This window comes from Hemitrygon akajei, chromosome 6 (genome assembly GCF_048418815.1).
Source record: "Hemitrygon akajei chromosome 6, sHemAka1.3, whole genome shotgun sequence".
Taxonomy (NCBI): domain Eukaryota; kingdom Metazoa; phylum Chordata; class Chondrichthyes; order Myliobatiformes; family Dasyatidae; genus Hemitrygon; species Hemitrygon akajei.
In genome coordinates, this window is record NC_133129.1 from 183,353,367 (window position 1) to 183,380,745 (window position 27,379).

At 41.8% G+C, this 27,379-nt stretch overlaps 1 protein-coding gene across 4 annotated transcripts in view; it reads right to left on the reverse strand.

Annotated features, from left to right (window-relative positions):
- The window catches only part of far1 (fatty acyl CoA reductase 1), a 126,596-nt gene that overhangs the window by 55,998 nt on the left and 43,219 nt on the right, over positions 1 to 27,379 (reverse strand). For all 4 annotated transcript variants that reach the window (XM_073049903.1, XM_073049901.1, XM_073049900.1 and 1 more), the window contains exon 2: positions 2,013 to 2,268. In XM_073049903.1, coding sequence (XP_072906004.1) covers positions 2,013 to 2,201 — 189 coding nt within the window. In that variant the 5' untranslated portion in view covers positions 2,202 to 2,268. The remainder of the gene's footprint in view (positions 1 to 2,012; positions 2,269 to 27,379) is intronic.

Genomic DNA, 27,379 nt, shown 5'->3' on the forward strand with positions numbered 1-27,379 from the left:
TTGGTAGGTTAATTTGGTCATTGTAAATTGTCGCATGATTTGGCTAGGGTTAAATTGGGGGTTGCTGAGTGGCGCAGGGTGAAGGGCCTACTCCGCACTGTACCTCAATAAATAGATACATAAATAAGTATATATAAAGATTAAATAATTAATGCAGATTAGTGAGGCATACAGTTCATTGTCCATTCAGAAATCTGATGGCAATGTGAAGTTCTTCCTGAAATACTGAATGCGTGTCTTCAGGCTCCTGTACCCACTTCCTGATGGCAGTAATAAGAAAAAGGCATGTCCTAGGTGATGGGATGATCGATCTTGTGGCAGCAGGACAGAACAAAGACATAAAATTACTATAAATTACAAAACTGGTGGCTGGTTTCTACTGCTCTTTAACCACCTTCTTAACAAGAGTCGGCAGATGTTCCTCAACCCACTGAGTTCATTTAGCAAATTGTTTGCCATTGTAAATATTTGTCTTAAGCAATGTAATTACTATTTTCCCCTGAAGCCTTAAAGCCGACAGCTTCTTAGACAAGTAGATGGCCTCTACCTATCTCTGGAACCTTTTCTACCATTGCATGGCAGCTGTTTCTAGGATTTTCTCTGAACGCTGTCCTAAAAACACTAAAGACACGTCAGTCCATGACCTTATCTTCCGCCACGATGAGGCCACTCTCATGTTGGGTCTGCAACATCTCATATTCCATCTGGGTAGTCTCCAACCTGACTGTATGAACATCAATTTCTCCAACTTCCAATAATTTTTCCCCTCCCCCTTCTTCAATTCCTCACTCTGGCCCCTTACCTCTTCTCCTCACCTGCCTAGCACCTCCTCCTGGCAGCATCCTCCTCCCCCTCCCCCACCTTCTTATTCTGGAATCTTCCCCCTTTCTTTCCAGTCCTGATGAAGGATCTCAACTGTTATTTTGTTTCCATAGATACTGCCTGACCTACTGAGATCCTCCAGCATTTTGTGTGTTGCCCTAAAATCACAAAGCTTCTGTCTTAATATTTAGTGTGTCAGTATCCATTTTGTTCTGGGACACACCTTAAGGTGTAATGTTACATTGCAAGGGCCGTATATGTGATTTGTCATTGACACGAGCTGAGTGTTTGGAAATTATAGCATTATTGTGCAGCTCTTCTCTGCTGCAAGTTGATCTAGTTAAATAATTACTTTCCAGAATCAGAATCATGTTTAATATCACTGGCATACATCATGGAATTTGTTGCTTTGCAGCAGCAGTACATTGGAATACATAGTAAACAAACTAAGTTACAATGAAAAATATGTAAAAATCTAATTAATTTAAATTAATAGTGCAAAAAGAGATCAACAAAGTTAGGTAGCGTACAGTCTAACAGCAGAGGGGGAAAAGCTGTTCCTAAAACATTTAGTGTGTGTCTTCAAGCTTCTGTACCTCCTCCCTGAAGGGAGCAATGAAAAAAGGACAAGGTCACACTTGGCTTCATTCTGTTACAGTGGTAGGACAGATTTGTAACGGGAACATAACCAAACATTCCACACATCCATTCTTGACAACTAGAATCTGAAATCTGCAATGAGAGTTTACTGGCCCATGAGAAATTCTTGCCAAAAGTGCTCAGGCAATGGAAGAAGGGGCAAGGCAAACAGTTGCATGTGCCTCCAACTATTTGTGAAGGGTTCATAGTAAGTTGGGTGTAACTTAACCCTGACGAAAGGTCTTAGCCCAAAGCACTGACTATATATTTCCCTCCATAGATGCAGCCTGACTTGTTACGTTCCACAGAATTTTGTGCATGTTGCTTAAGATTTCCGGCTTCTGCAGAATCTCGAGTTGACTATGTGTGACCTTGTCAAAAATCTCGCTAAAATATTTGAGTCTCCTTTTTACAGTAAGGATGTTGACAATTGAGCAGGAAAAAAGGGAATAATGACATCTAGTTCCAGCATATTTCCCTGGTCTTCGTGGTGCCCACACATCACAACACAAGAGCTCTGAAAAACGCGACCGTTTCTGGAAAACAATTACCTTACAGTTGAGCATTTCTTCCACACGTGCTTGAGAATTCTGGCCTGCCTTGGCTCTCACGAGGATGTATGCAGTCTTGACTCCAGGACAAGAGCGCAGCAGTTTCTCAAGCAGCACCTTCCCCATGAAGCCTGTGGCTCCAGTGATGAGAACATTCTTGCCCACGTAGAACTCTGGTATCGACACCATGCTGTCCTCTCAATGTGGCCAGCAGGACACTGGCTGGTTCTCTCTGGTTTCTGAAACCTATGGCAGCCTGTCAGAAACAAAGTAGATGGCAATCATAAACAGAGCAACCACTGCATGCCTTCTTCCAATTCAACAAGAGCATGGAGATGAAGGGTTTCAACCCAAAATGTCGGCTGCCCATTTACCTCAATAGATGCTGCCTGACATGCTGAGTTCCCTCAAAAGAGTGAAATATGATCAATTCTACTTGGTACAGTTACAACGCAAATGGTATGGAGAATTAACAATGAAAATTATAATGAAATAATAAAGCTTCTAAATGATTTTTGGATTTGTCTTTAAAATAGAAGCTAATCAAAGCTGGGGTGCCTGTTGCACCCACCCAGGGTGGAGGCACCAGAAGCAGTTCAGATTAAGTTGGGGGCTAGTCCCTCTCATCGGTGCTGTCCTCCAGTGTTCACTCAGTGCAACACAGGCTGGAATGTGTTCCTCTATGGCTGCACTGCTTTTTTTTTAAAGCACACGGTGATCGGACTGCGGGCTTCATCTTACCAACAACATCCCGTCCATCATCAATCGACAGGACGTGACATCACAAGGTTTTAGAACAGACGACAGAACAGTGAAACAGGCCCTTCAGTACAATGCTCCCGGACCAACCATGACGCCAATTTAAACTAAACCCTTCTGCCTGCAGCAAGATCCATTTCCCTCCATTCCCTGCTCATTCACATGTCTATCTGAATATTATCTCAATATTGCTATTGTATTTGCTTCTTAAGATTGTTTAACATCATTTCCAGTACACAAGCGTTAAGGAGAATTAAATCTGGATCCGATGCAGCACAAACAAAAACTAAAATAAACAAAATAATAATTAAAACCCAATAAATATAAATACTTGAGAAAGCTTGTATACATAAATCAACGGTATGTTGATAAAGTGACACTAGACACAGGAGTGTCTGTACATAAGGTGACTGACAGGAAACAATAAAGTAGTGGTGTTGGGGGTGTGGAGGGGTGAGTTAGTGAGTGGAGGTGCTGATCAGCTTTACTGCTTGGGGAAGGTAACTGCTTTTGAGGAGTCTAGTGTCCTGGCGTGGATGTTATATAGCCTCCTCCCAAGCAGTCCATGAGCGGGGTGGGTGGGATTCTTCGTGATGTTACTAGCCCTTTTCCGACACCTTTCTGTACATGTCCTTGATGGCAGGTAGGCTGTTACCACTTCCAGTGCTCTCTAGACATCTACCATTGTGTAAAAACAAAACTAGCTTCATACACCTTGTTTCAATTTTCCTCCCCTCACCCTACTATCATGCCCTCAAATCTTGGAAAATAAACTCTATCTATCCGATCGTACTGTGAGGGTGGCACAGTAGTGGAGTGGTTAGCCAGTTTTAAGATAGAGGTTCAATTCTCACTGCTGTCTGTAAAGAGTTTGTACATTCTCCCCGTAACAGCATGGATTTCCTCCAAGTTCTCCAGTTTCCTCCCACATTTCAAAAGACATTGTGGCTGTCCATCGTGTCCAAGAACGACAGGAACTACATGCAGAAGAGTTTTAAAAGTAGAAAAGCCGTCACACTGAGGCAATTCCACTCTCTCAAGCTCAGAAACTAAGGTCTTCCTTGGTTGCAATAATTGATCATGACATCCTTTGTGCCTTGTCAGGCCCTTCACTCTCCACGGAGCATTGCAGAACCACCTTCCTAGCCATTGGATCTCACTGTAGATCTCATATGTCCAGTCCACCGGAGCTAATTTCACTTGCAAAGACAGGTGTGTCCCTATCTCACTGGGGTATGAGACCCACGCCCCCAGCTACTCTCACCTGGTTTAGCCCTCCAAGTAGCTGTCTGTCACTTGCAAACAGCTACTAGGAGCCACAGGTGAGAGCTGAGTGTCTGGTGGGGACCAAATATGAGTGAGCTGCCCCAGAATGGGCACAGCAAGCCCCTTCACCAGAGGTGCTACCCCTCCCTAGGCACTCCATATACCCAAAAGACGTACAGGTTGGTCAATCACAGGCATACATACTGCGCTGGAAGGATGGCAACACTTGCAGAATGCCTCCAGCACATCTTTGTAAACAACATATTCAACTATGTTTCAATTAAATAAATAACGATCTTTTTTTTAAAAAATCTTTATTTATACTCCTCAGTTTTATATACTTTGTCAGCTTCCAGTATGCCAACGAAAAATTCAAGTTTGTCCAACCTCACTCTCACAGCTGAAACTCTCTAATCCAGTCAGCATCGTGGTGAACTCTCTCCAGAGCCTCTACACCCTAACTGTGACGCCTGAATTGGCTGCACAGGTAATGAGTGAGTTAGGTGTAATCGAAAAATAAAATTCCCTGGATTCTGTCGGAGTCCCAGATGACTGGATCTCTACAGAATAAATATTCACTAATACTGCTGAGGATTGCCTACTTGTAGTTTTAAAAAACAGTTTTAAATTTATTTTCAGTTGTAAGGAGTGTCAGGGGAGGTGTAGCACCACTGGTGAAGGGGCTTGTCATGTCTAATCTGCAGTAGCTCACTCACCTTTGGTTCCTACAAAACACTCACCTGTTGCTCCAAGTCGCTATTTGCACCCACACCCCAGAACACTGCTTCAACAGGTGGGCTAACCCAGGTGAGGGTCGCCAGTGGACTCAAATCCCAGACAGAATGGGACAAGCCTGTCCTAATGAGAATGTGAAGAGGGTAAGGGGTACGTGTAGAGGGGGTGGGCGAGGGGTAAGTGTAGCAAAATATGTAGACAGGACAAGAGAGAGGTACGTCATTGGGGAAGTAAGGAGAGGTAGCTAAAATAAGGTGCCAGGCCAGACATGGAGACCACAAAAGAAATCTGCAACCACAAAACAATGTGTTCCACAAAGTATTTTGAGCTATACCTCTTCCGAGTATTAGGTTTACGTCTATGTTTATTCTGAGTATTTCGTGTGCTTAGCTATGCAATAGCCAATCAATCGATGAATCTGAATCAGTAACCATATTTGCGAATGTAGTACCCTGCTTTTGGGTATAAGTATGACCTTTGTAAACCGACAAATTGGGAATTGGCTACCGTACGCCTGAAGTGCGTGGGACTACGAACTCCTCTCTGAATAAAAGCCGCTTCAGAGGTAATTTTGTGTCTCTGGTGTTTTTCCTCAACTGAGCAGGTAACAGTTACAGGTTGACACTAACATGCCAAACCAGCTGCAATGGACTGTACGGATGAGATCTACAGTGAAATCCAAAGGTTCAGCAAATGCTTCGTGCAAAGCGATGGATATGAGAAGGCACAAAAGACAACGTTGAGCTTCCACTGCAACCAGAACCAACCCCAGTTTGTGATGCTTACTCGTACCACTGGACCCTAACTTCTGAGGTCGAGTGGAACTGCCCCAGTGCAACCGCTTTTCCGCTTTAAAAACTTTTGTGCACAGCCTTCCTATCATCAGACAACCACTACAATGTATTTTTCAAAAAAGCGAGCTTCTTAAATAACTGGGATCTCCATCGAGAAAGTCATTCTGAAAAAGACATTTGTGATGCATCCAAATATACATTTGAACAAGTACAGAGGATTCTGTAAAGATCCCAGTTATTCCTAGCACTAGATGTGAAGATAATTTTAAGCAAAACACACAAGAAAATTGTACAAACTTCCAATGTTTTAAGTCCAGGATTGAGCTCTCAATGACTTTTTCCCCCTTTTGCCTGTTGCTTTTAAAATACAAAACCTCTAGAGATAATGTGCCTACGATCACCTCTTCACTTTTACTGACAACCTGCTCTGAGCTACTACTGCTATTATTAAATGATGTACTCCACTGTTTAAAGTTTACCGATTCATGGATATTGGGACGTCACTGAAATCAAACAAATTGAATTTTCACAGCACATCAGAGGCTGGAATGGAAGTATTTTAATGCTTCTGCTTAAAATAAATGAAAACCTGAGTAAAGTTTACACAACTATTTGCAGCAACATTTTGGGTCGAGATCCTTTATTTACCTCCATAGGTGATGCCTGAGCCACTGAGTTCCACAAGACATGGGAGCAGTAGGGTGCCCCAGTAGCACTGGAGTTAGTGCGATGCAAGTATAGCTCTGTACGCAAGCCTGTGCAGAGACTCTTACAGGCTGCCCCCAGCTCATCCTCAGATTTTCTTGGTTGTTGATGCAAATGAAACATTTCACAATGTACATGTGATTGATAATAAACAAATCCAAATCTAAACCTGGATGCGGGGTCTCAACCTGAAATGGCACATTCATGCCAGCGCAGCATGTCAACAAGCAACAAGAACAAAACTGATTCTTTTTCTTTTCCCCATCCACCGATCCCAGCTCTTTGCCTCCACAGTTGCTGCCTGACCCCACTAAGTTCCTCCACCTGTGTTGGATCATGGTGTTTTTGCGATCCAAAGGTTTGTTGAACATTAAGAATGAGGCATAAAGACAAAAGGGACAAAAGCATTGTTGGAGATCCTTACCACCCATCCTGCAATCTCTTTGACCCACTACTATCAGGATGGAGGTACAGCAGCATCAGGACCAGGACTGCCAGAGTTGGTAACAGCTTCTTTCCTCAGGCTGTGAGACTAATAAATACCCTGCCACCACCTAGTCTCATAACTAGGACAGTGAGCTGTTTACTGTTTATCTGTGTTGCACACTACATGCATTTTGAATTCTATTTTAATAACTTATTTATGGCAATATTTTGGTTTATGTGCTGTATGAGATATACAGGTGCACCATGGTCCAGGGAACAATGCTTCTTTCAAAGTTCAAAGTACATTATCAAAGTATGCATACTTTGTACAACCTTGAGATTTGTCTCCTTACAGGCAGGCACAAAACAAGGAAACATTTGGTTGTACATACAATATGTACAGTCAGATGGTACAAAATTGAACATGAAGTTTGTTACTTGCGATCATTCAACTAAGTGTTACAAGAACAATGAAAGGGCAAAAGTGTGGTGAGAGAAGAAGGGAAAAGAGAAAAGCGGAAGAGAGCCAAAGGAAAAAAAAGTGAATAAAGGTGATCACGAACACAAGAAAATCTGCAGATGCTGGAAATCCAGACTAACACACACACACACACACACACACACACACACACACACACACACACACAAAGTGCTGGAGGAACTGAACAAGTCAGGCAGCATCTATGGAAATAAATAAATAAATAGTTATATAATAAATAAATATCATTAATGATCTGGATGATGGAGTGGCAAATTGGATTAGTAAGTATGCAGATGATACTAAGATAGCTGGCGTTGTAGGTAATGAAGTAGGTTATCAAAGTTTGCAGAGAGATTTAGGTCAGTTAGAAGAGTGGGCTGAAAGATGGCAGATGGAGTTTAATGCTGTTAAGTGTGAGGTGCTACATTTTGGAAGATCTAATCAAAATAGGACATACATGGTAAATGGTAGGGCATTGAGGAATGCAGTAGAACAGAGTGATCTAGAAATAATGGTGCATAGTTCCCTGAAGGTGAAATCTCATGTGGACAGGGTGGTGAAGAAAGCTTTTGGTATGCTGGCCTTTATAAATCAGAGCATTGAGTACAGGAGTTGGGATGCAATGTTAAAATTGTACAAGGCATTGATGAGGCCAAATTTGGAGTATTGTGTACTGTTCTGGTCACCAAATTCTAGGAAAGATGTCAACAGAGTACAGAGGAGATGTACTAGAATGTTACCTGGGTTTCAGCACCTAGGTTACAGAGAAAGGGTGAACAAGTTAGGTCTTTATTCTTTGGAACGTAGAAGGTTGAGGGGGGACTTGGTAGAGGTATTTACAATTATGAGGGGGATAGACAGAGTTGACGTGGATAGGCTTTTTCCTTTGAGAGTAGGGGAGATTCAAATAAGAAGACACGAGTTGAGAGTTAAGGGGCAAAAGTTTAGGGGTAACATGAGGGGGAACTTCTTTACTCAGAGAGTGGTAGCTGTGTGGAACGAGCTTCCAGTAGAAGTGGTAGAGGCAGGTTCGATTTTGTCAATTAAAAAAAATTGGATAGGTATATGGACAGGAAAGGAATGGAGGATTATGGGCTGAGTGCAGATAGGTGGGACTAGGTGAGAGTAAGTGTTCGGCACAGACTAGAAGGGCCGAGATGGCCTGTTTCTGTGCTGTAATTGTTATATGGTTAATGTTTTGGGCTGAGACCCTTCATCAGGACTGGAAAGGAAGGGGGAAGGAAGAAGACCTCCAAATCCTTCCCCCTGCCTTTCTCGTCCTGATGAAAAGTTTCGGCCCATAACTTTGACTGTTTACTCTTTTCCATAGATGCTGCCTGGCCTGCTGAGTTCCTCCAGCATTTTGTGTGTGTTAAGTAAAGGTGGTTCTGATCTTTTTACACCAGACGACTGATTCCATTGAAGTTCCAGCAGGTAACAGCTAACCAATTAAATATAGTAGTCAGATTCAAGTAATGTGATCCCCCACCACTGAAGCCAAGTTTCCAGAAAAATACAGAGGTAAACATAATCACTCAAAAAACTCTCTGACCAATTATGTGTACATTGGTGATTATATAAAAATAGAAACAAGCATAACAAAGTTAAACAAAAAATATAATTATTTTAAGTTCAAAGTACTATTATCAATGTTTACTTGAGATTTGCTTCTTTACAGCAGCCAGAGAAACAGAGAACCCCAATAGAACCCATTAAAATGACTGTAAAACACCCAATGTGCAGAAATAAAACAAACCATGCAAACAATAAAAGTAAGCAACTAACATTCAGAACTGAAGTTCACGAAAGTGAGTCCACAGCCACACACAGCTGATCCAGGAGCCCATTGGTTGCAGACCACCCTTTCAGTTCAGCGCAGCGATAAGACCAAGACCCAGCCCAATCCAACAACTGTAATTGCAAACTTTTCTTTACACTAAACTTTATAAACATTTTCAATGAATGTTTTAAAGATCACAGCCAAAGCATTGGGTGAATTATGTCCAGCTATCCAGAAAAAGTGAAAAGACAAGCCAATCGGCAACTTTCCTGACCACATCAATGTCTAGTATCTGCAGATTTTTATAATTTTCATTAATTAATTCCTAACTGACCTCTATTTCTGGTTAGTAGAGCCAACAATAAAGATCATTAGAGATTAATTACTACTGAAGGGGAAAATTACAAATTGGCAGATGTTGATGAATTATTATGCAGAAGAATCCAATTCCAACACTTGCATTTTGAGCACTAAATGGATGTAGTGAGACAATGTGGCTGCTAGGCTCAGGAAAATATGCCGAAAAAAGGCTTGACAATTTACATGTGCTAAACAGAAAGCAAGAAAGTAGTCAAAAATTACAGGAGCCTCAGGTCCCACATCATCGGGTTCCTGAACCAGTCTGGATTCATTGCTTCATTATTATTTTCTTTTCTTTTTGTATTTGCAGTTTCCTGTCTTTTAGCAGGTGGAGGGGAGGAGATATGTCTCTACCAAAGGAGGTGTAAGGTGCTCCTTTCCTTCACTAGCTTGCACATCACCCATGGGCAAGGTATAGCACCTGTTTACCACCCACTTAGCCCCCTGGTCAGGGCCATGTGAAGCCACGGGAGCAGGTGGTGGGTGGACATATCACATGTCCTGGTTATGCGACCACTAATGCCAGGCAGACAATCTCTGAACAGTATTGTTGATGGCTGTGGTCACCCATCTTATAAAGACTCTGCCCAGAAGGTTAATGGCAAACCATTTCTGTAGAAAAACTTGTCAAGAACAATTATGGTCATGGGGACCATAATTGCCCATGTCAGACACAGCACAATGATGATGATGTTGTCAGTTGCACATTGGTTGTTTGTCCATCTCTGTCATATATGGTGTAACATTGATTCTATTGTATTGCTCTCTACTTACAGTGAATCCCCACAGGAAAATGAATCTCAGGTAGTATATGGTGAAATACCTGTACTTTGTTAATACATTTATTTACCTTGAACTTGGAACTTCATTCACCACAACGCTGAACTGACTGCACAACCTACAGACTCAAAACACAAAAATACAACTGCAGATATAACTCATGTTCTCTGTACTATTTATTCGGGGAGGAATGGTAGCAGCATCAGAGGCCCAGTTTCAATTCCACTACTGGCTGCAAGGAGTTTGCATGTTTACCCCGTGACCACATGGTTTCCTCTAGGTGCTTCTGTTTTCTCCCACATTCCACAAACATACAGATTAGGTGGGTAACTGATCACATGGGTGTAATTGGGCAGTAAGGGCCTGTTACCATGATTTCCTCTAAATAAATAAAAATATATTTTTATTTGCATAATCGGTGTTCTCTTACGTATTGGTTATTTGTCAGTTTTTAATAGACAGTTTTCATAAATTCTTTTATTTTCTGAATGAAAATTAATCATTCACTTAATTAAAATACATTTACTTTGACTTGATTGTGTCATGCTGTACCTTAAAAAGGTCAAAAGTGTCATTGCAAAGGTTTAGGTAGTTTGAAATTAAGCAAAAAAATGAGAAGCTTATAAACCGGGAGCTCACCACAGCCAGGATGCAAAGCGAATGTTATTGAAGGCTGGAGATGAAAATACTGAATAATCAAACCCACGGAACTGAAACTGAACAAGAAGGAGTAAGAGCAGGAAGTTTGCTAAGATTCAGCAAGCCATTTAAAACTTTCACAAAACTCCAACAGATGTGCAGCGGCGAGTATGTTGACTGGCTGCATCATGGCCTGGTAAGGAAACACCAATAACCTTTACAAAAAAAAGCCTTCAAAAAGTAGTTAATACAGCCGAGTCTAGCAGGGGTAAAGGCCTCCCCATCAGTGAGCACATCTACACAGAGGGCTGTTGCAGGAAAGCAGCATCCATCAACAAGGACCCACACCACCCAGGCCATGCTCTCTCTCACTGCTGCCAACAGGACAGTGGTACAGGAGCCTCAGGACTCACACCAGCATGTTCAGTAACCATTACTACCCCTGTGCCATCAGGCTCTTGAACTAGTAGGGATAACTTCACTCTCTGAACTGTTCCCACAACCTATGAACTTACTTTCAAGGACTCACCATCTCATGTTCTCAATATTTATTGCTTATTTATGTATTAATTTTTAGTTGAATGCCTGCAAGAAATTAATCTCAGGGTTGTACACAGTGACACATGCACTCTGATAATAAATTTACTTTGAATTTGGATAAATTGGTTTATTATTATCACATGTACCAAGGCACAATGAAAAAACTTCTGTACGAATGGTACGCATGCAAAACATCATTCCATTACAGTGCACTGAAGTCATACGTTACACAATAGCAGAAAGCAAAATAAAGTGTTACAGTTAGAGAGAAAATGCACTGCAGATAGACAATAAGGTGCAAAACCATGAAGAGGTAGATTGCAAGAGCAAGAGTCCATCTATTGACGAGGGGACCATTGCAGTCTTATAACAGTGATAGAAGTTGTCCTTGACCCTGGTGGTATAGACTTTGTATCTCCTGCCAATGGACTGGGCGAAAAGAAATGTCCAGGGGCCTATGCTCAGACTGCTTCTACTTATGTTATATATCAACAACTTGGATGACAGAATTGATGATTTTGTGGCCATGTTTGTGGATGATATGAAGATAGGTGGAGGGGCAAGTAGTTTTGAGGAAGGAGAGCAGCTACAGAAGGAATTAGACAGATTAGGAGAATGGGCAAAAAAGTGGCAGATGGAATTCAGTGACAGGAAGTGTATGGTCATGCACTTTGGTAGAAGAAATAAAAGCGATGTTTTTTTTTAATGGAGAGAAAATTCAAAAATCTGAGGTGCAAGGGGACTTGGGAGTCCTCGTGCATTATTTCCTAAAGGTTAATTTGCAGGTTGAGCTGGTGGCAAGGAAGGCAGATGCAATGTTAGCAATCATTTCAAGAGGACTAGAATATAAAGCAAGGATGTTAACCTGAGGCTTTATAAAGCACTGATGAGGCCTCACAAGAGTATTGTGAGCAGTTTTGGACCCCCTATCTTATAAAGCATGAGCTGACACTGGAGAAGGTTTAAAGGATGTTCACAAAAATGATTTCGGGATTGGAAGGCTTATCATATGAGAGCATTTGATGGCTCTAGGCTGAGATTCACTAGAATTCATTAGAATGAAGGGTGACCTCACTGAAACCCATTGAACATTGAAAGGCCTCAATAGAGTGGATGTGGAGAGGACATTTCCAATGGTGGAAGTGTCTAGGACCAGAGGACACAGGTTCAGAATAGAGGGGTGTACTTTTAGAACAAAGATGAAAAGGAATTTCTTTAGCTAGAGAGTGGTGAATCTGTTGAATTTGTTGCCACAGACAGCTGTGGATGACAAGCCGTTGGGTATATTTAAGGCAGAGGTTGATAGATTCTTGATTAGTCGAGGCATGAAGGGATACAGGGAAAAGGCAGGTGATTGGGGCCAAGGGGGAAAATGGCGGAGCAGTCAATGGGCCAAATGACCTAATTCTGTTTCTATATCTTATGGTCTTATGAAAGGCTCATTCATTAAGTTTGCTGCATTACTGACGCAGAGACCCTGGAGGGGAGGCTAGTTCCAGTGAAGTGGTGAGCTGTGTCCACAACTCGCTGTAGTTTCTTGAGGTCACAAACAAAGCAGTTGCTATACCAACTGGTATGCCCTACTTATTGGTATGGGAGTGCTATATGCAGGTACAACAATAAACTGAGAAGACAGGCATTACATTCATCCTTACTGTGAAAGGATTTAAAAACATAGAAACATAGAAAGCCTACAGCACGATACAGGCCCACAAAGCTGTGCTGAACATGTCCTTACTTTAGAAATTAGCCCTCTATTTTTCTAACCTCCATGTACCCGTCCAGGAGTCTCTTTAAAGACCCTATTGTATCTGCAAGAGTGAAGACACCTTGCTCCAGTTATACTGAGTCCTATGAGATGATGTCTAAAATATAGTGCATGCTCTGCTCTTTACAGAGGGCAAGGTATACTTACAACCGAAGGGAGATTATGGAACGTCGGGATGTTGGGAGAGCAGTTAAGAAGATTGAGGCTATATTGTCCTGAGATTAGTGAAATGCAATGTGATCTTATTAAAATGTATTATAATGTGATCTGATGTATTATATTCTTATAGGTCTTGGCAGAGTAGATGGAAGAACTTCTATTCACAGAGGGGAGTGAACATGAGGAATTCATAAATAGGCACCAGGGTAGCATAGCATTTAGCTTGACACAATTACAGCTCGTGGCATCCCAGTGTCCTCTGCAAGGAGTCTGCACATCCTCCCCATGGAACACATGGGTTTTCCCTGGGTGCTCTGGTTTCCTCCCACAGTCCAACAATGTGCTATGTGCTGGTTAGGTTAATTTATCTTTGTAAATTGTCACATGATTGGGTTAAGGTTAAGTTGGGGTTGTTAAGCAGCGGGACTCAAAGGGCCAGACGGTCTTATTCCACATTGTATCTCTAAGCAAAAGAAAAACAGAAGTGATTATGCCTCCAACCCGATGGCATGTTCTTCCCATTCCAACATTTCCTTCCATGGCCTCCTCTACCGTCGCGTTGAGGCCACACTCAGGTTAGAGGAGCAACACCTTATATTCTGTCCAGGTAGCCTTCAACCTGATGGCGTGAACATCGATTTCTCAAACTTCCAGTAATGCCCTCCCTCTCCTTTTCTACTCCCCATCCACTTTTCCCTCTCTCACATTATCTTCTGTCCATCGTCTCCCTCTGGTGCTCCTCCTCCCTTTTTCTTTGTTCCATGGCCTTCTGTTCTCTCCAATTAGATTTGCCCTTTTCCAGCTCTCTCTCTTCCACCAATCAACTTCCCAACTCTTTACTTCACACCTTCCCCCATCCCAGTTTCACCTATCACCTTGTTTTCTCCCTCCCCTCTGCCACCCTCTAACTTTGACTCATCTTTTTTTCTCCAGTCTTGCTGAAGGGTCTCGGCACAAAACATCAGCTGTATGCTTTTCCATAGCCACTGCCTGGCCTGCTGAGTTCCTCCAGCATTTTGTGTGTTACTTGAATTTCCAGCATCTGCAGATTTTCTTGTTAGTGATTCTGCTGATAATGGAAATGCAGAGCATCACACACAAAATGCTGGAGGAACTCAGTAAGTCAGACAGCATCTATGGAAAGGAATGAACAATTGACTTTTCAGACTGAGATGCCTCATCAGGATTGGAAAGGAAGGGTTCTGGACCGAAACATCAACTGTTCACTCCTCTTCACAGATGCTGCTTGACCTGCTGAGTTCCTCCAGTATTTTGTGCGCGTGTGTTACTGAGGAATTCACAGTCCTCTTAGGCGGAGAGTACTTGGTCACATTCCAGATAAAGACCAAAAGATTTTAGGTACTAAGAGGAGCAAAGGATATGAGATCTACAGAAAAGTAGTACCAAGTAATCCACTCACGCTTCCCTCTTTCCAATATTCTTTTATAAAATACACTTAAGAAGGAAATCCCTGCTAGCTAACAATTAAAAGTATATCACTACAATGAAGACTGCTGCAAGAACATTATGAACATGTGCCTCCCTCAGTCAATGATTTAACTCAAACATCTAGCAAAGGCTATTCTGTTAATTAAGACTATAAGACAGAGGAGCAGAATTTTTCACTAGACCCAGCGAGTCTGCTCCGCCATTCCATCATATCTGATTTATCATCACTCTTAACCCTTATTTTCCAGCCTTCACCCCATAACATTACCAAAAACCTATCAACCACTGCTTTAAATATACCAGCGACTTGGCTTCCATTGCCATCTGGGGCAATGAATTCTACAGATTCCCCACTCTCTGGCTCAAGAAAATCCTCATCTCTGTTCCAAAGGGACATCCCACTATTCTGAGGCTGTGCCCTCTGGTCCTAGATTTTCCCACTATTGGGAATATCCTAATTAATTTTATTTATAGGAAGGAACAGGCCCGCTGGCCCAATGAGCTGCACTACCCAGCATCCTCCAATTTAACCCTAGCCTAATCACGGGACAATTTACAATGACCAGTTAATTTGCTAACCTGTACATCGTTGGACAATGGGAGGAAACCAGAGACCCTGGAGAAAACCCACACGGTCATGGGAAGGACGTACAAATTTCTGACAGGCTGCATCAGAATTGAAATCTGAACTGCAACATCCCAAGCTGCAATAGTGACAAGCCAACTGCTACGCTACCTTGGCACCCCATGAAAACAATGCAGTTTGATTGGTTGATAGAAACAAACAGGACATGCATTTTCACTCAAGTGTACCCCCCAAATACTGAGTCACTGTTATTTCATTCCATTGGCACTGTATTTATTCTTAGCTATATCAAAATGCTTCTGCTCCTCAACATAGTACTAACAGGAACTTCCATTCTTCTTACCAATGGCAAGGCAGTAAAACTTTCTACATCTCGAGAGCAGGTCTCTGTACTCATGCCAGCAAAATCCGATGAGCGTATTATGCCTTGAGCCAAATGTAATCACCCTGATCTGCTGATGTGACAAACACGGCCACTGAATCAATAAGCAACACCTGCTGCCCACCATGTGGTTCAGCAAGATTTACAGTTTGTAAGGGAATTAAATGCTGTTCAGTAATAGATCAGCAAATGGCTTTATGTTACTGTCATCAAATTTTTAGAGAAACGCCAGAAGACTAAGTGAATGGTCACTGGCCATCATTCACAGATTCTCTGGAAGTCAAAATTAAAATGTGATATACTCAAATTTAAACCAGAGTACATAGGGGCAGAATTAGACCACTCGACCCATACAATCTCTTCTGTCTTTCCGTCATGGTAGTTTAGGATCCTTCTCAACTCCATTCTCCAGCCTTCTCCTCATAATCTTTGACACCTTTACTAACCCAGTCCATGCCTTGCATGCACAAGGCCCCCTTTTATTTTTAAGAAGCAGTAACCCTGGTAATTAACCTTCTCTCCTTCCAAAGAACTAAGACGAATCATAAGAACATGAGGTCTTTGATTACACTGGCTGCTTTACTGAGACAGTGAAAAATACAGACAGACTCCACAGAGGGGAGGCTGGTTTCTGTGATGTACACGACAAAAGGTCCTGATGGAGGGTCTCAGCCCAAAATGTCAACTGTTTATTCGCTTCCATAGATGCTGCCTGACCTACTGAGTTCTTTCAGCATTTGTGTGTGTATTCTTCAATTACAGTTGAGTTTATAAATAGCAAAAAAAAACAGAATTGTTTCTATTCTGCACTTACTTGTTTTATAAATACAATTGAATTGGGATATAGTGTAGCACAGGAACAGGCCCTTCAGCTAACAATGCTGTATCAAACTAATTAAATCAGTAACTAAATGCCCAACTAAACTAATCTTTTCTGCCTATATGTCCATATCCTTCCAATGCATGTACATCATTGTTATCAACCAGTCTCTTGAATTGACCCCCTCTCATCTTAAATCAAGGGTTCCCAACCTGGGATCCTTGGGCCCCTCGTTTCATGGTAAGGGTCCATGGCATTAAAAAAGATTGGGAACCCCTACCTTAAATGAATGCCCTCTGGTATTAGACATTTCAATCCTATGAAAAAGGCATTGGCTGTCTGTTTTGTCTGCGCCCTCAATCTTATAGTAGGCCCTCCATAGATCAGGGTTGATCTATGTTGTGTCCTAGCTGTCTACACAAGCCAGGGCAGAACAATATAGAAAGCAAGCTGTTGCCCAAACAACAGGCTTCTCATCTCCATGCAGCTGATGAATCCAAATGAACAGTACAGTTTGGCATCAAGGGCATCGCAGGAGGTGCCAGTGTTGAACTCAATATAGGACTGCTTTAGGGATTCCAGCTCCAGATTTTTCCGCAGGTTTACTCCTAATCAAGTCAAGTCAAGTCACTTTTATTGTCATTTCAACCATAACTGCTGGTACAGTACATAGTAAAAATGAGACAACGTTTTTCAGGACCATGGTGTTACATGACACAGTACAAAAACCAGACTGAACTACGTAAAAAAAACAAAACACAGAGAAAGCTACACTAGACTACAGACCTACACTGGACTGCATAAAGTGCACAAAAACAGTGCAGGCATTACAATAAATAATAAACAGGACAGTAGGGTAAGGTGTCAGTCCAGGCTTTGGGTATTGAGGAGTCTGATAGCTTGGGGGAAGAAACTTACATAGTCTGGCCGTGAGAGCCCGAATGCTTCGGAGCCTTTTCCCAGACGGCAGGAGGGAGAAGAGATTGTATGAGGGGGTGCATGGGGTCCTTCATAATGCTGTTTCCTTTGCGGATGCAGCGTGTAATGTAAATGTCCGTGATGGCGGGAAGAGAGACCCCAATGATCTTCTCAGCTGACCTCACTATCCGCTGCAGGGTCTTGCGATCTGAGATGGTGCAATTTTCGAACCTGGCAGTGATGCAGCTGCTCAGGATGCTCTCAATGCCTTCCCTATGAGTGGGTATAGCCAACACAAAGTACACTGCAGATGCTGTGGTCAAATCAACACATACAAACAACGTGTTGAGTGGGTACAGCCGCAAGGTTTGAGATCAAAGTTTTCCTTCTAGCTGAACTATCTCCAACCACAGCTGACAAGCCCCATTTGCCTGAAGCAACTGGTTTTAAGGCACCAGTAACTCTCCTTTTCTCCTCCTCTTGCAAGCAGAAACAGCTCCACTGGGCTTAGTAGCTAAGCCATACAAGGTCAGGAGCTAGACTTGATTGCCAAAGACTATTTGAAACACATGCCACTGGGAGCATTTAATAGGTAGTGGGAGCTTATCCCCACAGCTCTGATAACCTTAAGGAAGCTAATAAGCTTCTTAGATCTCCCATTATCTCCACAATTCAACCCAAGCTTGTCCAACCTTTCCTGAAAGCACATGTCCACTAATCCTGGCAGCATCCTGGTAAGTGAACCTCTTCTGCACCATGCATAAAGCCTTGACATCTTTCCTATAATGGGGCAAGCAGAACTTAATGCAAAACTCCAGATGCAATCTAATTAAAGTCTTACACAACTGCAATACAACTTACTCAACTTTTGAACTTAATTCCTCAACCAATAAAGGCAATCATACCACATGTCTTCTTTTAAAATCCTATCAACCTGCATGTCACTTTCAAAGAGCTGTGAACTTGGACCCCAACATCTCTCTGTTCGGCGACACTTTTATCATCCACAGCGAACTGACTCCTTACATTTGGTTTCCTAATGAGCAACACTTCACATTAGGTCAAGTTAAACTCCCATCTGCTAACTATAACACCAATCTTATTGTCCACAAGTTTACTAACCACTCACCTATGTTTTCATCTAGGTCATTTATACATACAGTCGATTCCAGTTAATTGGGGCATATCGAGACCAATACATTTTGCCCAATTAAATGAGTGACTCAATGAGCTGGAGTTTTATGGAAATAGATAAAGGTATGAAAAAGACAAAACTACCATTTAATTGAGTAATATTATTTAAATGAAACACAGCAAAAATTAGAATACTATCAATATCACTACAATATTATAAAACTATATTAGTTCCTAATAGTTATCAACTAAGGAATTCATCTAGTACAAGCTGGCATGTTCTTTTGATTAACTGTAAATGAACAAAATCAGTGCAGTCACCTACATTGTCTTCTTACAAAGTTATCAATAACTGCATCCTCCAAATCCTCATTTTCACTGTAACATTCAAGATGATTGCTAATTGACCCTTAAATTCTTCATAGTACCTAATTTGTTGACGTAGTGAAATTGTTTCATTTTCACTCTTGGCCTTTTCTGGCATCCCTAAGCCTGAATGCTGGAATCCGCAGAGAGCAAAACTGTTCTGAAATTCTCACCAACTATCAACAACAAAAATGACTATTTTGAACACAGCATATACTACTAATGCTATTTAAGAACTGCTCACTCTAAGCATGGTGTAGTGTCTAACAGCCACACAAGTGCACACAACTGACACTAGTTAGAAACTGTTTGACAAGTCTCCTGTCCCAGTTAAGTGGCATAATGACCGAAATAAATGAAGGGAATCCCGACTATTTTCTCCATTAGTTTTTATTCTTTAAGAGTTGTCTCAAATAAGCAGCTGCCTCAATTAACTGATGGCCCAATTAACTGGAACCACTGTATCACAAAGAGCAGGGTCTCACTGACAATCCCCGAAGACCTTGGTCACAAACTTCCAGCCAGAATAAATCCCACAAATCCCATCTATCATAATGCCACGTCTACAACACACAAGCCAACTCTGAATCCAAACTGCCAACTCAGTATGGATTCCAAACATCTTAACCTTCTTGATGATCCTCCCATGATGGAGAAAAAATGATACACTAATGTCAACATAGACAACATCCACAGCTCTACTTTCATAAATCACCTTCGTCACCTCCTCAATAAGCTGAATTCAATAAGACTTTACTTGTCCCACACAAAACTGCGCTGGTTCTCCTTAAATAGGTCATGGTTCACCAAATGCTCATAAATTCTATCCCAAAGAATTTCCTGCAGAAACTTGCCTCACACGAGACTCACTAGACCATAATTTCCAGAAGTACAGATGATTCCACATTGTACCACACCTAATATTCCATTTTTGAGGATCCATCCACCCAGAACAGATATTTCGGTACAATTTTCAACAAGTTCAATTGAAAGGCATAACTTGAAATCCATGATCTCAATTGAAGTAAAGGCATCTCCTATACTATATGTGAAGTACAATTCAAATAGTCAATGAACATCAGACAGGACAGGCTCTTCACTCCATGGTCAATCTAACCCTTCCCTTCCATTTTTCTTACATCCATGCACGTGTCTGTCTCTTAAAATGTATCTCCCTTTACTACTCTTGCCAGTGCATTCCATGTACCTATCAATCTGTGGAAAAGTGAACCATCTCCCCTAAACCTTTCTCTATTCACCTTAAACAGATGTCTTCTGGTATTGGCCATTGCTGACTGAGGAAAAAAGGTGCTGATATCCATTATCTATGCTCATCACTATCTTATATACTTCCATCATTCTCCTTCACTCCAAAGAGCAAAAGATCAATTTATTCTCAAAGGACATGCTCTCTAATCCAGGCAGCATCCTGGTAAATTACTTCCATACATTCTCTAAAGCTTCCACATCCTTCCTATAATGAGGTGACCAGAACTGAACACAAAACTCCAATGGTGATCTAACTGGAGTTTGATAGAGACTTGGACCCAAGACATTAAGAATTCACACTGTGAAGAATCCTGCCATTGACCTTGCATTCTTCCTTCAGGTTCAACTTTCCAAAGTGAATCACTTCACCCTTTTCTGGGTTGAACTCCATCTGCTCAGCCCAGCTCTGCATCCTATCAATGTTCCGTTGTAACCTTCGACAACCTTCTACACTATCCACAACATCACCAACCTTAGCGTCATCTGCAACCTCACTAACTCATCCTTCCACTTCCTCATCCAAGTCATTAATAAAATTCATAAAGAGCAGGGGTCCCAGAACAGTTCCCTACAGAACACCTCTAGTCATTTACCTCAAGTCAGAATACGCACCAGCTACTACCACTCTCTATTTTCTGTGGGCAAGTCAATTCAGAATCCACACAGCCAGGTTTTCAGGATCCCATGCCTCATGACTTTCTAGACAGAAGTTAACCCCTTGTAGTGCCAATTAGCCAGATTTAGGGTTCGGTTTCACAAACATTTGCCTGTGCACCCAGTTGTCAGCAATAATGCAATTGGCATCATAAAGGGTGAACAAATATCAAAGTTCAAAATTCAAAGTTCATTTATTAATAAATAATGTATATTGTATACAACCTTGAGAGTCATCATTTTGCAGGCAGCCACAAAACAAAGAAACACAATAGAACCCCTTTTAAAAAACACCAAAAACCATCAAACACCCAATGTGTGGAAAAGCAGAACAAATCGTGCAAACAATTAAAAAGTAAACAAACCATAAACAGAACATGAACTGCAAAGTACCTGAAAGTGAGCTCACAGAGCCAGTTTAACTGAGGTGAGTGAAGCCTGTCCAGGAGCCTGATGGCTGCTTATCACTAACTTCCCGTCAGTTCACAAAGACGCTCGACTTGGTCACCATCTCACCAACACCTTCCACAAAAGCTTATCAGAAGATTCACAAACAAAAACAAACTCTCCAGGTAATTAACCCCAACCCAAGGATGTATCAATTTTCAATGATCAGTGCTCACTGTCACCACTGTAAACTGTAAACTATTGGCAGTATCTACAGGTGCTGCCCCAAGGCAAGATCCAAAGATCCCCACCACCTAGACCAGGACATCCTTTAGCAGGTACAGGAGGTACAGAAGCTTGAAATCCCACATCACCAGGTTCAAAGGCAGCTATTTCCCTTCAACCATTCAGTTCTTAAACCGACCAGCACAACCCAAATCATTGCCACAGTATAGCAACACTGAGATCACTTTGCACTAAAATTTGTTTTGTTCTTATTGTGTTCCTCCTTGTAAAAATGTAATGTTTTTTTCGTGAGTGCTGCTTAGCTGATACTACGTGCCTGTGATGCTGCTGCAAGTTTTTCATTGCACTTGTTTACACATCTACACAACAATAAAGACAAATATAAACCAGAGCAGGGGCTTATCTGGACTTCCGACGAAGGTTGAGATCGTATGGGCTGATTTCACTCAGAGTGGTGAGGTGTGGAACAGGCTGCCATTGGGAGTAGTGGATGCGGGTTCAATTTTAACATTTAAGAGTAGAAAAGCTACATGAGAGAGGTATGGTCTAGGTGCAGGTTGGTGCGATTAGGCAGAATAACAGAATCAGGCCATGGCTAGATGGGCCAAAAGGCCTGTTCCTGCACTGTATTACGTGCTTGATGACTCTATGACAGGGGTGGAACAAACCAAGACTAATGTCAAAAGCAGAGCATAATAAAACAGTTCTAGGTTACTGCTCTTTACCTTAAAATGTGAAGTCCACCTCCATGCTCTATTATTCATGTGCCTGCATGATTTCACCAGCTTTTGTTACCCAAAATATTCATGGCTATGCTGTAATTACACAACTGAATACAGAAAACAGAGTCTGCCCTCATACATCAGGATTCACTTGGTAAAATTACAGAAAATGAAAGGTGGTTACACAATACAATGTGACATGGAGACATACAATACTGAATTCATTTGTAACGTCAAGCCCCTTTACCTGCTCCAGGTGTGACTGATAGGAATTACCTCACTACAACCATCTTCATAGCTGCTACAACCTTGGGGACTAATATGTGCAGTCAACAGTAACTTCAATTTGAGACCTACCCTGCAAACCCAGGTCCCTAAACACAGAACACTCCAGCTGTGTTTGCCCGCAAGAAAATGAGTCACAGGAACGTATACGTACTTTGATAATAAATTTACTTTGAACCTTGTGTAGGCAAAAAGAATTACTTCAGTTAGATGTTTGTATTTACCAGTTTAATTAGTGTATCATGGATTGAAGGCCGTGTTCCTATGCTGTGTTGTATGAATCTAGGTTTAGGATTCCTTACACATCTGAGACTTCTCCCATACAGGGGGCATTTGGCATGCTTGTAGTGCAAGAATTGAGATGTCATGTCAAGCAGCATCCATAATCAAGGATCTCCACCATCCAGGCCATGCTGTTGGACTGTTTGAGGTAATCTTTTTTTTTATTATTGTTTCTTACTTCTCTTCTAATACTTGTATATCTGTGCACTTGTAATGCCCTTCCCTTGGACAACATTGGTGGCGTGGAGAGGGGAGACTTGCAGCCTGGGCAACTGCCCGTCTTCCGTAAAAAAAAAACCTTGCCCAGGCTTGCGCCCTGGAAACTTTCCAAGGTGCAAATCCATGGTCTATTGAGACTAACGGAGGCCTACACTACACACACTTGTAATGCTACTGTGACACTCTGATTTCCTTTGGGAACAATGAAGTATCTAACTCTATTTCTGCTCTCTTCTCACTGCTACTATCAGAAAGGAGATGCAGGAGCCTCAGGATTCACACCATCAGGTTCAGGAGCAGTTATTCCCCCTCAACCAACAGGTTCCTGGACCATAGGGGAGAACTTTGCTCAGTACTGATTCCAAAACCTATGGTCTCACTTTTAAGGACTCCACAACATATGTTCTCAATGTTTATTGCTTATTTATTATTTTTTGTTCATAATTTGCAGTTTGTTGTCTTTTTCATATCAGCTGCTTTTCAGTCTCCGTCCTATATAGCTTTTCATTGATTCTATTCTGTTTCCCAGTATTTATTGTGAATGCCCACAGGAAAATGAAGCTCAGGGTTATACAAGAAGACACGTGTACATTGATAATAAATTTATTTGAGTTTTGGAGGATTCAAACTACTTTGACCATTGAATGTTCCAGTTTACTAGGAACCACCATGTGAAATGAGCCAGTATTCTTCAGCAATGTTGGAATTGTTTCATTGGAAACCTGTGAGATCCTGACACAAATAGATCAAACAACAAGAACAAAAAAAAGCAAACAAGAGAATCTACAGATTTTGGAAATCCAGGGAAGCACACAAAATGCTGGAGGAGCTCAGCAGGTCAACAAGCATTCTATGGAAAGGAATAAATAGACAGGCCGAGACCTTCCATCAGGAACAAAAAAAACCAATCTGCTGTATAACCTTAAAAGTAATTTCACTTGATTTAATTTCCAGATCAATTGAATTTGCTAGTGTGCGGTTAACCACAATGCATGAAGATCAAAGGATTTCCAGTCAATCTGTTAGCATCCGGACTTTCAAAGGTTGGGCATCAATGGAAACTTTTAGAAATGCATTTGAGCTGGAGGAGAAATCACATTAAGTTGACTCTAAGAGACACAAGAGATGCAGATACTGGAAATCAAGAGCAACACTAAAGAACTGGAGGAATTCAGCAGGTCAGGCAGTATCTGCAGAGGGACATGGATAATTGATATTTCAAGTCAAAACAGTTCAAAGTTCAAATCAAATAAGTACCAAATTACTTAAACATCACTGTATACTACCTTGAGATTCATTTTCTTGCAGGTATTCCAAGTAGAACAAAGAAATAGAGCAGAATCAATGAAAAGCTAAAAAGATTGATAAACAATGTCCAAAGGAAAACAAACTGTACAAATACAAAAAATAAACAAAACTGAGAAGGTGAGCTGTATACAGTCCCTGAAAGTGAGTCTGTAGGTTGTGGAATCAGTCCAGAGTTGTGGTTTGTGAAGTTATCCATGCTGGTTCAGGAGCCTGATGGTTGAAGGTTCCTGAACTTGGCGGTGTGGAACATAAAGCTCCTGTAGCTCCTTCCTGATGATAGGAGCGAGAAGCGAGCATGGCCTTGGATGGAGAGGGTCCCTGATGGGAAGAGGCTGCTCTCTTGTGACAGTGCTGCTTGTAGATGAGCTCAATGGTGGGGAGGACTTTTCATGTGATGGACTAAGCACTGGAAGAAAACAGGAGCTAAAAAGATGAGGGAGGGAGAAAGGGTGCAATGAGAGCTGGTGGATGAGGGAGTGGTTGACAGGTGAGGGTGGGGGAGAGTGGGAATGATTTAAGGAGGTGGGAGTGGATAGGTGGGATGGTAGCATTGGGGATAGTGTGATGCTATTACAGCTCAGGGCACAGAGTCCCAAGTTTAATTTCAGCATCCTCTAAGGACTTTGTATGTTCTTCCCATGCACTTCTGTGGGTTTCCTCCAGGTGCTCTGGTTTCCTCCCACAGTCCAAAGACATAGCGGTTAGTCAGTTAATTGGTCATTGTAAGTTGTCCTGTGATTAGACTAGGGCTAAATCGGTGGGTTGTGGGCCGCACAGCTCATTGAGCTGGAAGGGCCTGTTCTGTGCTGTATCTTTAAATGATTAAATTAAATAACACAGGGCTGAAGAAGATGGAACACGATAGAGGAAAGTGAACCATGGAATAAAGGGAAGGAGACGAGGAGGCGAACCAGAGGGAGGAATGTGTGGGTGATACAGCAGATGTACAGATACTTTCATATCTGCAGATTATGGAATAAACAGTGGGAATTGCTGTTTTAACAGACCAAAGGGGAAAAAAACTAAGAACTGCCTTCATCTGCAGCTGACCTAGCTCATGGCGAGGAACTGCTGCCTGCTTGTTTTTGCAAAAGTGTGGATCCAGAACAACATCCCATGCAACAATCTTCAGGCCATGCCACCTAGGGACTTGAGGTAATAATATCATTTTGTGGCTCTATGTGCCATCACAATTATAGTTCATGTGCAAGTTTCAGGTATACATATATAGCTAGGAGACCCAAGACTTCTGCACGGTACTGCATTCGTCAACGCTGAGCTGAGGGCAAGGTTGTAAATCTGGCAGGAGCAAGGATATTGGGAATAGTGAGGGTGGATCACTGTGGGACAGGTGAGAGAGGAGGAGTGCCAGGGGCAGGGGGTGGTGCAAATGCCCAGCCCTGAGACACCAAGCAAGGTCATTTCATTTCAAACAATTGGTTTATTGATCATTACAGAAAATCTATCTGGTGCTTCCCACTCCCTCCTCTCTCTCTTCCCCTTTTCCCAATCGTGATTCCCCTCTCAGTCCACAACAGAGACCTATATCAGAATCAGGTTTATCATCACGCACATGTCAGGAAATTTGTTTTTTTTTGTGGCAGCAGTACAGTGCAATACATAAAATTACTACAGTACTGTACAAATGTCTTAAGCACCCTTGCTATATATACACATGCCCAAGATATGTGCACATTACTGTATATGTGCTGTGTGACTGTAGGCACTGTATTTTGCACCTTGGCCTGGGAGGATTGATGCTTTGTTTAGCTGGATACGTGCATGATTGAATTAAACATGAACTTCAATGATCAACAGTTGTAATAGATCTACAATAATTGTGGTGTCACACTTTTGTAACCAATGCAGGAATAATAGGGAATCAAGTGAACTTATTAAGGCAAATTAAACACTCCCGAGTGATAGAAGATACAAAAATGTTATGGTTGTTGGCACTGGCAATTCTCTGCGACATGAATGTCTCACAGTTGAAGGCAGGGTGAGACCAGAACATGTGCCAAAACCAACTGGTGATTATGCAAAAGTCAGAAATGTAATGCAGCACACAAAAAGCTGCTAACCTCCCTTTTGAGTAAAGTAGCACAACTTCGACACAATGTTCCGAGCTTGCCGAATCGCAGCGGCTGAAGTTCAGGTACACAATGAAAACCTTCCTTGCAGCAGCATCAAGGCCATCTTAGAAGCAGAATTCACAAAAAACATATTGAATTTATTTTTACAAGAAAGAACAGAATTAGAACAAAAACAAAGTCCATTTCAGTGCACAATGACTAACCAGACGCTGGGGTTTCCATTGATTTTTATGCTATGGACATTTACTATTAACCAAGGGGTTCATGGACCCCAGGTTGGGAACCCCTGAACCAAAGGTTCTTTGTGGCCAGGGATATTACAAGAATAAAGAAATAAGACAAAGATCAAAGAAGTTGCAATAGACCAATATGAAAAGCTAGCTCAGACTAGACATTCCAGAGATGAGAATAACCTATGAAATGGTCAGATTCACTGGTGTGAGACCTGCTGCAGAGCAACACATACTGAAGGAATTCTGGAGGCCAGGCTGCATCTGTGGGGAGGAATAAACAGACGACATTTCGGGCCGAGACCTTCCATCAGGACTGGAACGACAACTGTTATGCCTTTCCATCGATGCTGGCTCCTCCGAGAGGACCACAACCTTGTCGTGGCGTGGAGGCTTGCGTGCCTCAATGACCCAGAGAGTGAATCTGGCTGGAGTAACAGCCTTATACTTTGGCTCTTGGTAGGGTCACCATGCCAGACATGTCAAAGGGTAGTAGCCAAACAAAGAATGTTCCACCACCCCTCCAGATTCAGGGGTTAAGTTCGGGGCTAACAAACCCTGACTGGTCAAACAAAACTGCTACGGAAACAACTATAAAGAATCCTTCCTTGTTTATCACAATTATTCTAGAATCGAGTACTTTTTTTATTGACTCTCATTTAGTTTCGTCCATCACTAACTGTGAGTATGATGCAATCGCCATTTCTGACCATGCGCCTCTGAAATTATCAATTAAATTTAGTGATGTAACTTTTAGTACTAGACAATGGTGGTTCAACTCTATTTAACTTCAGGATTTAAATTTTGTTAATTTATTAAAGAACA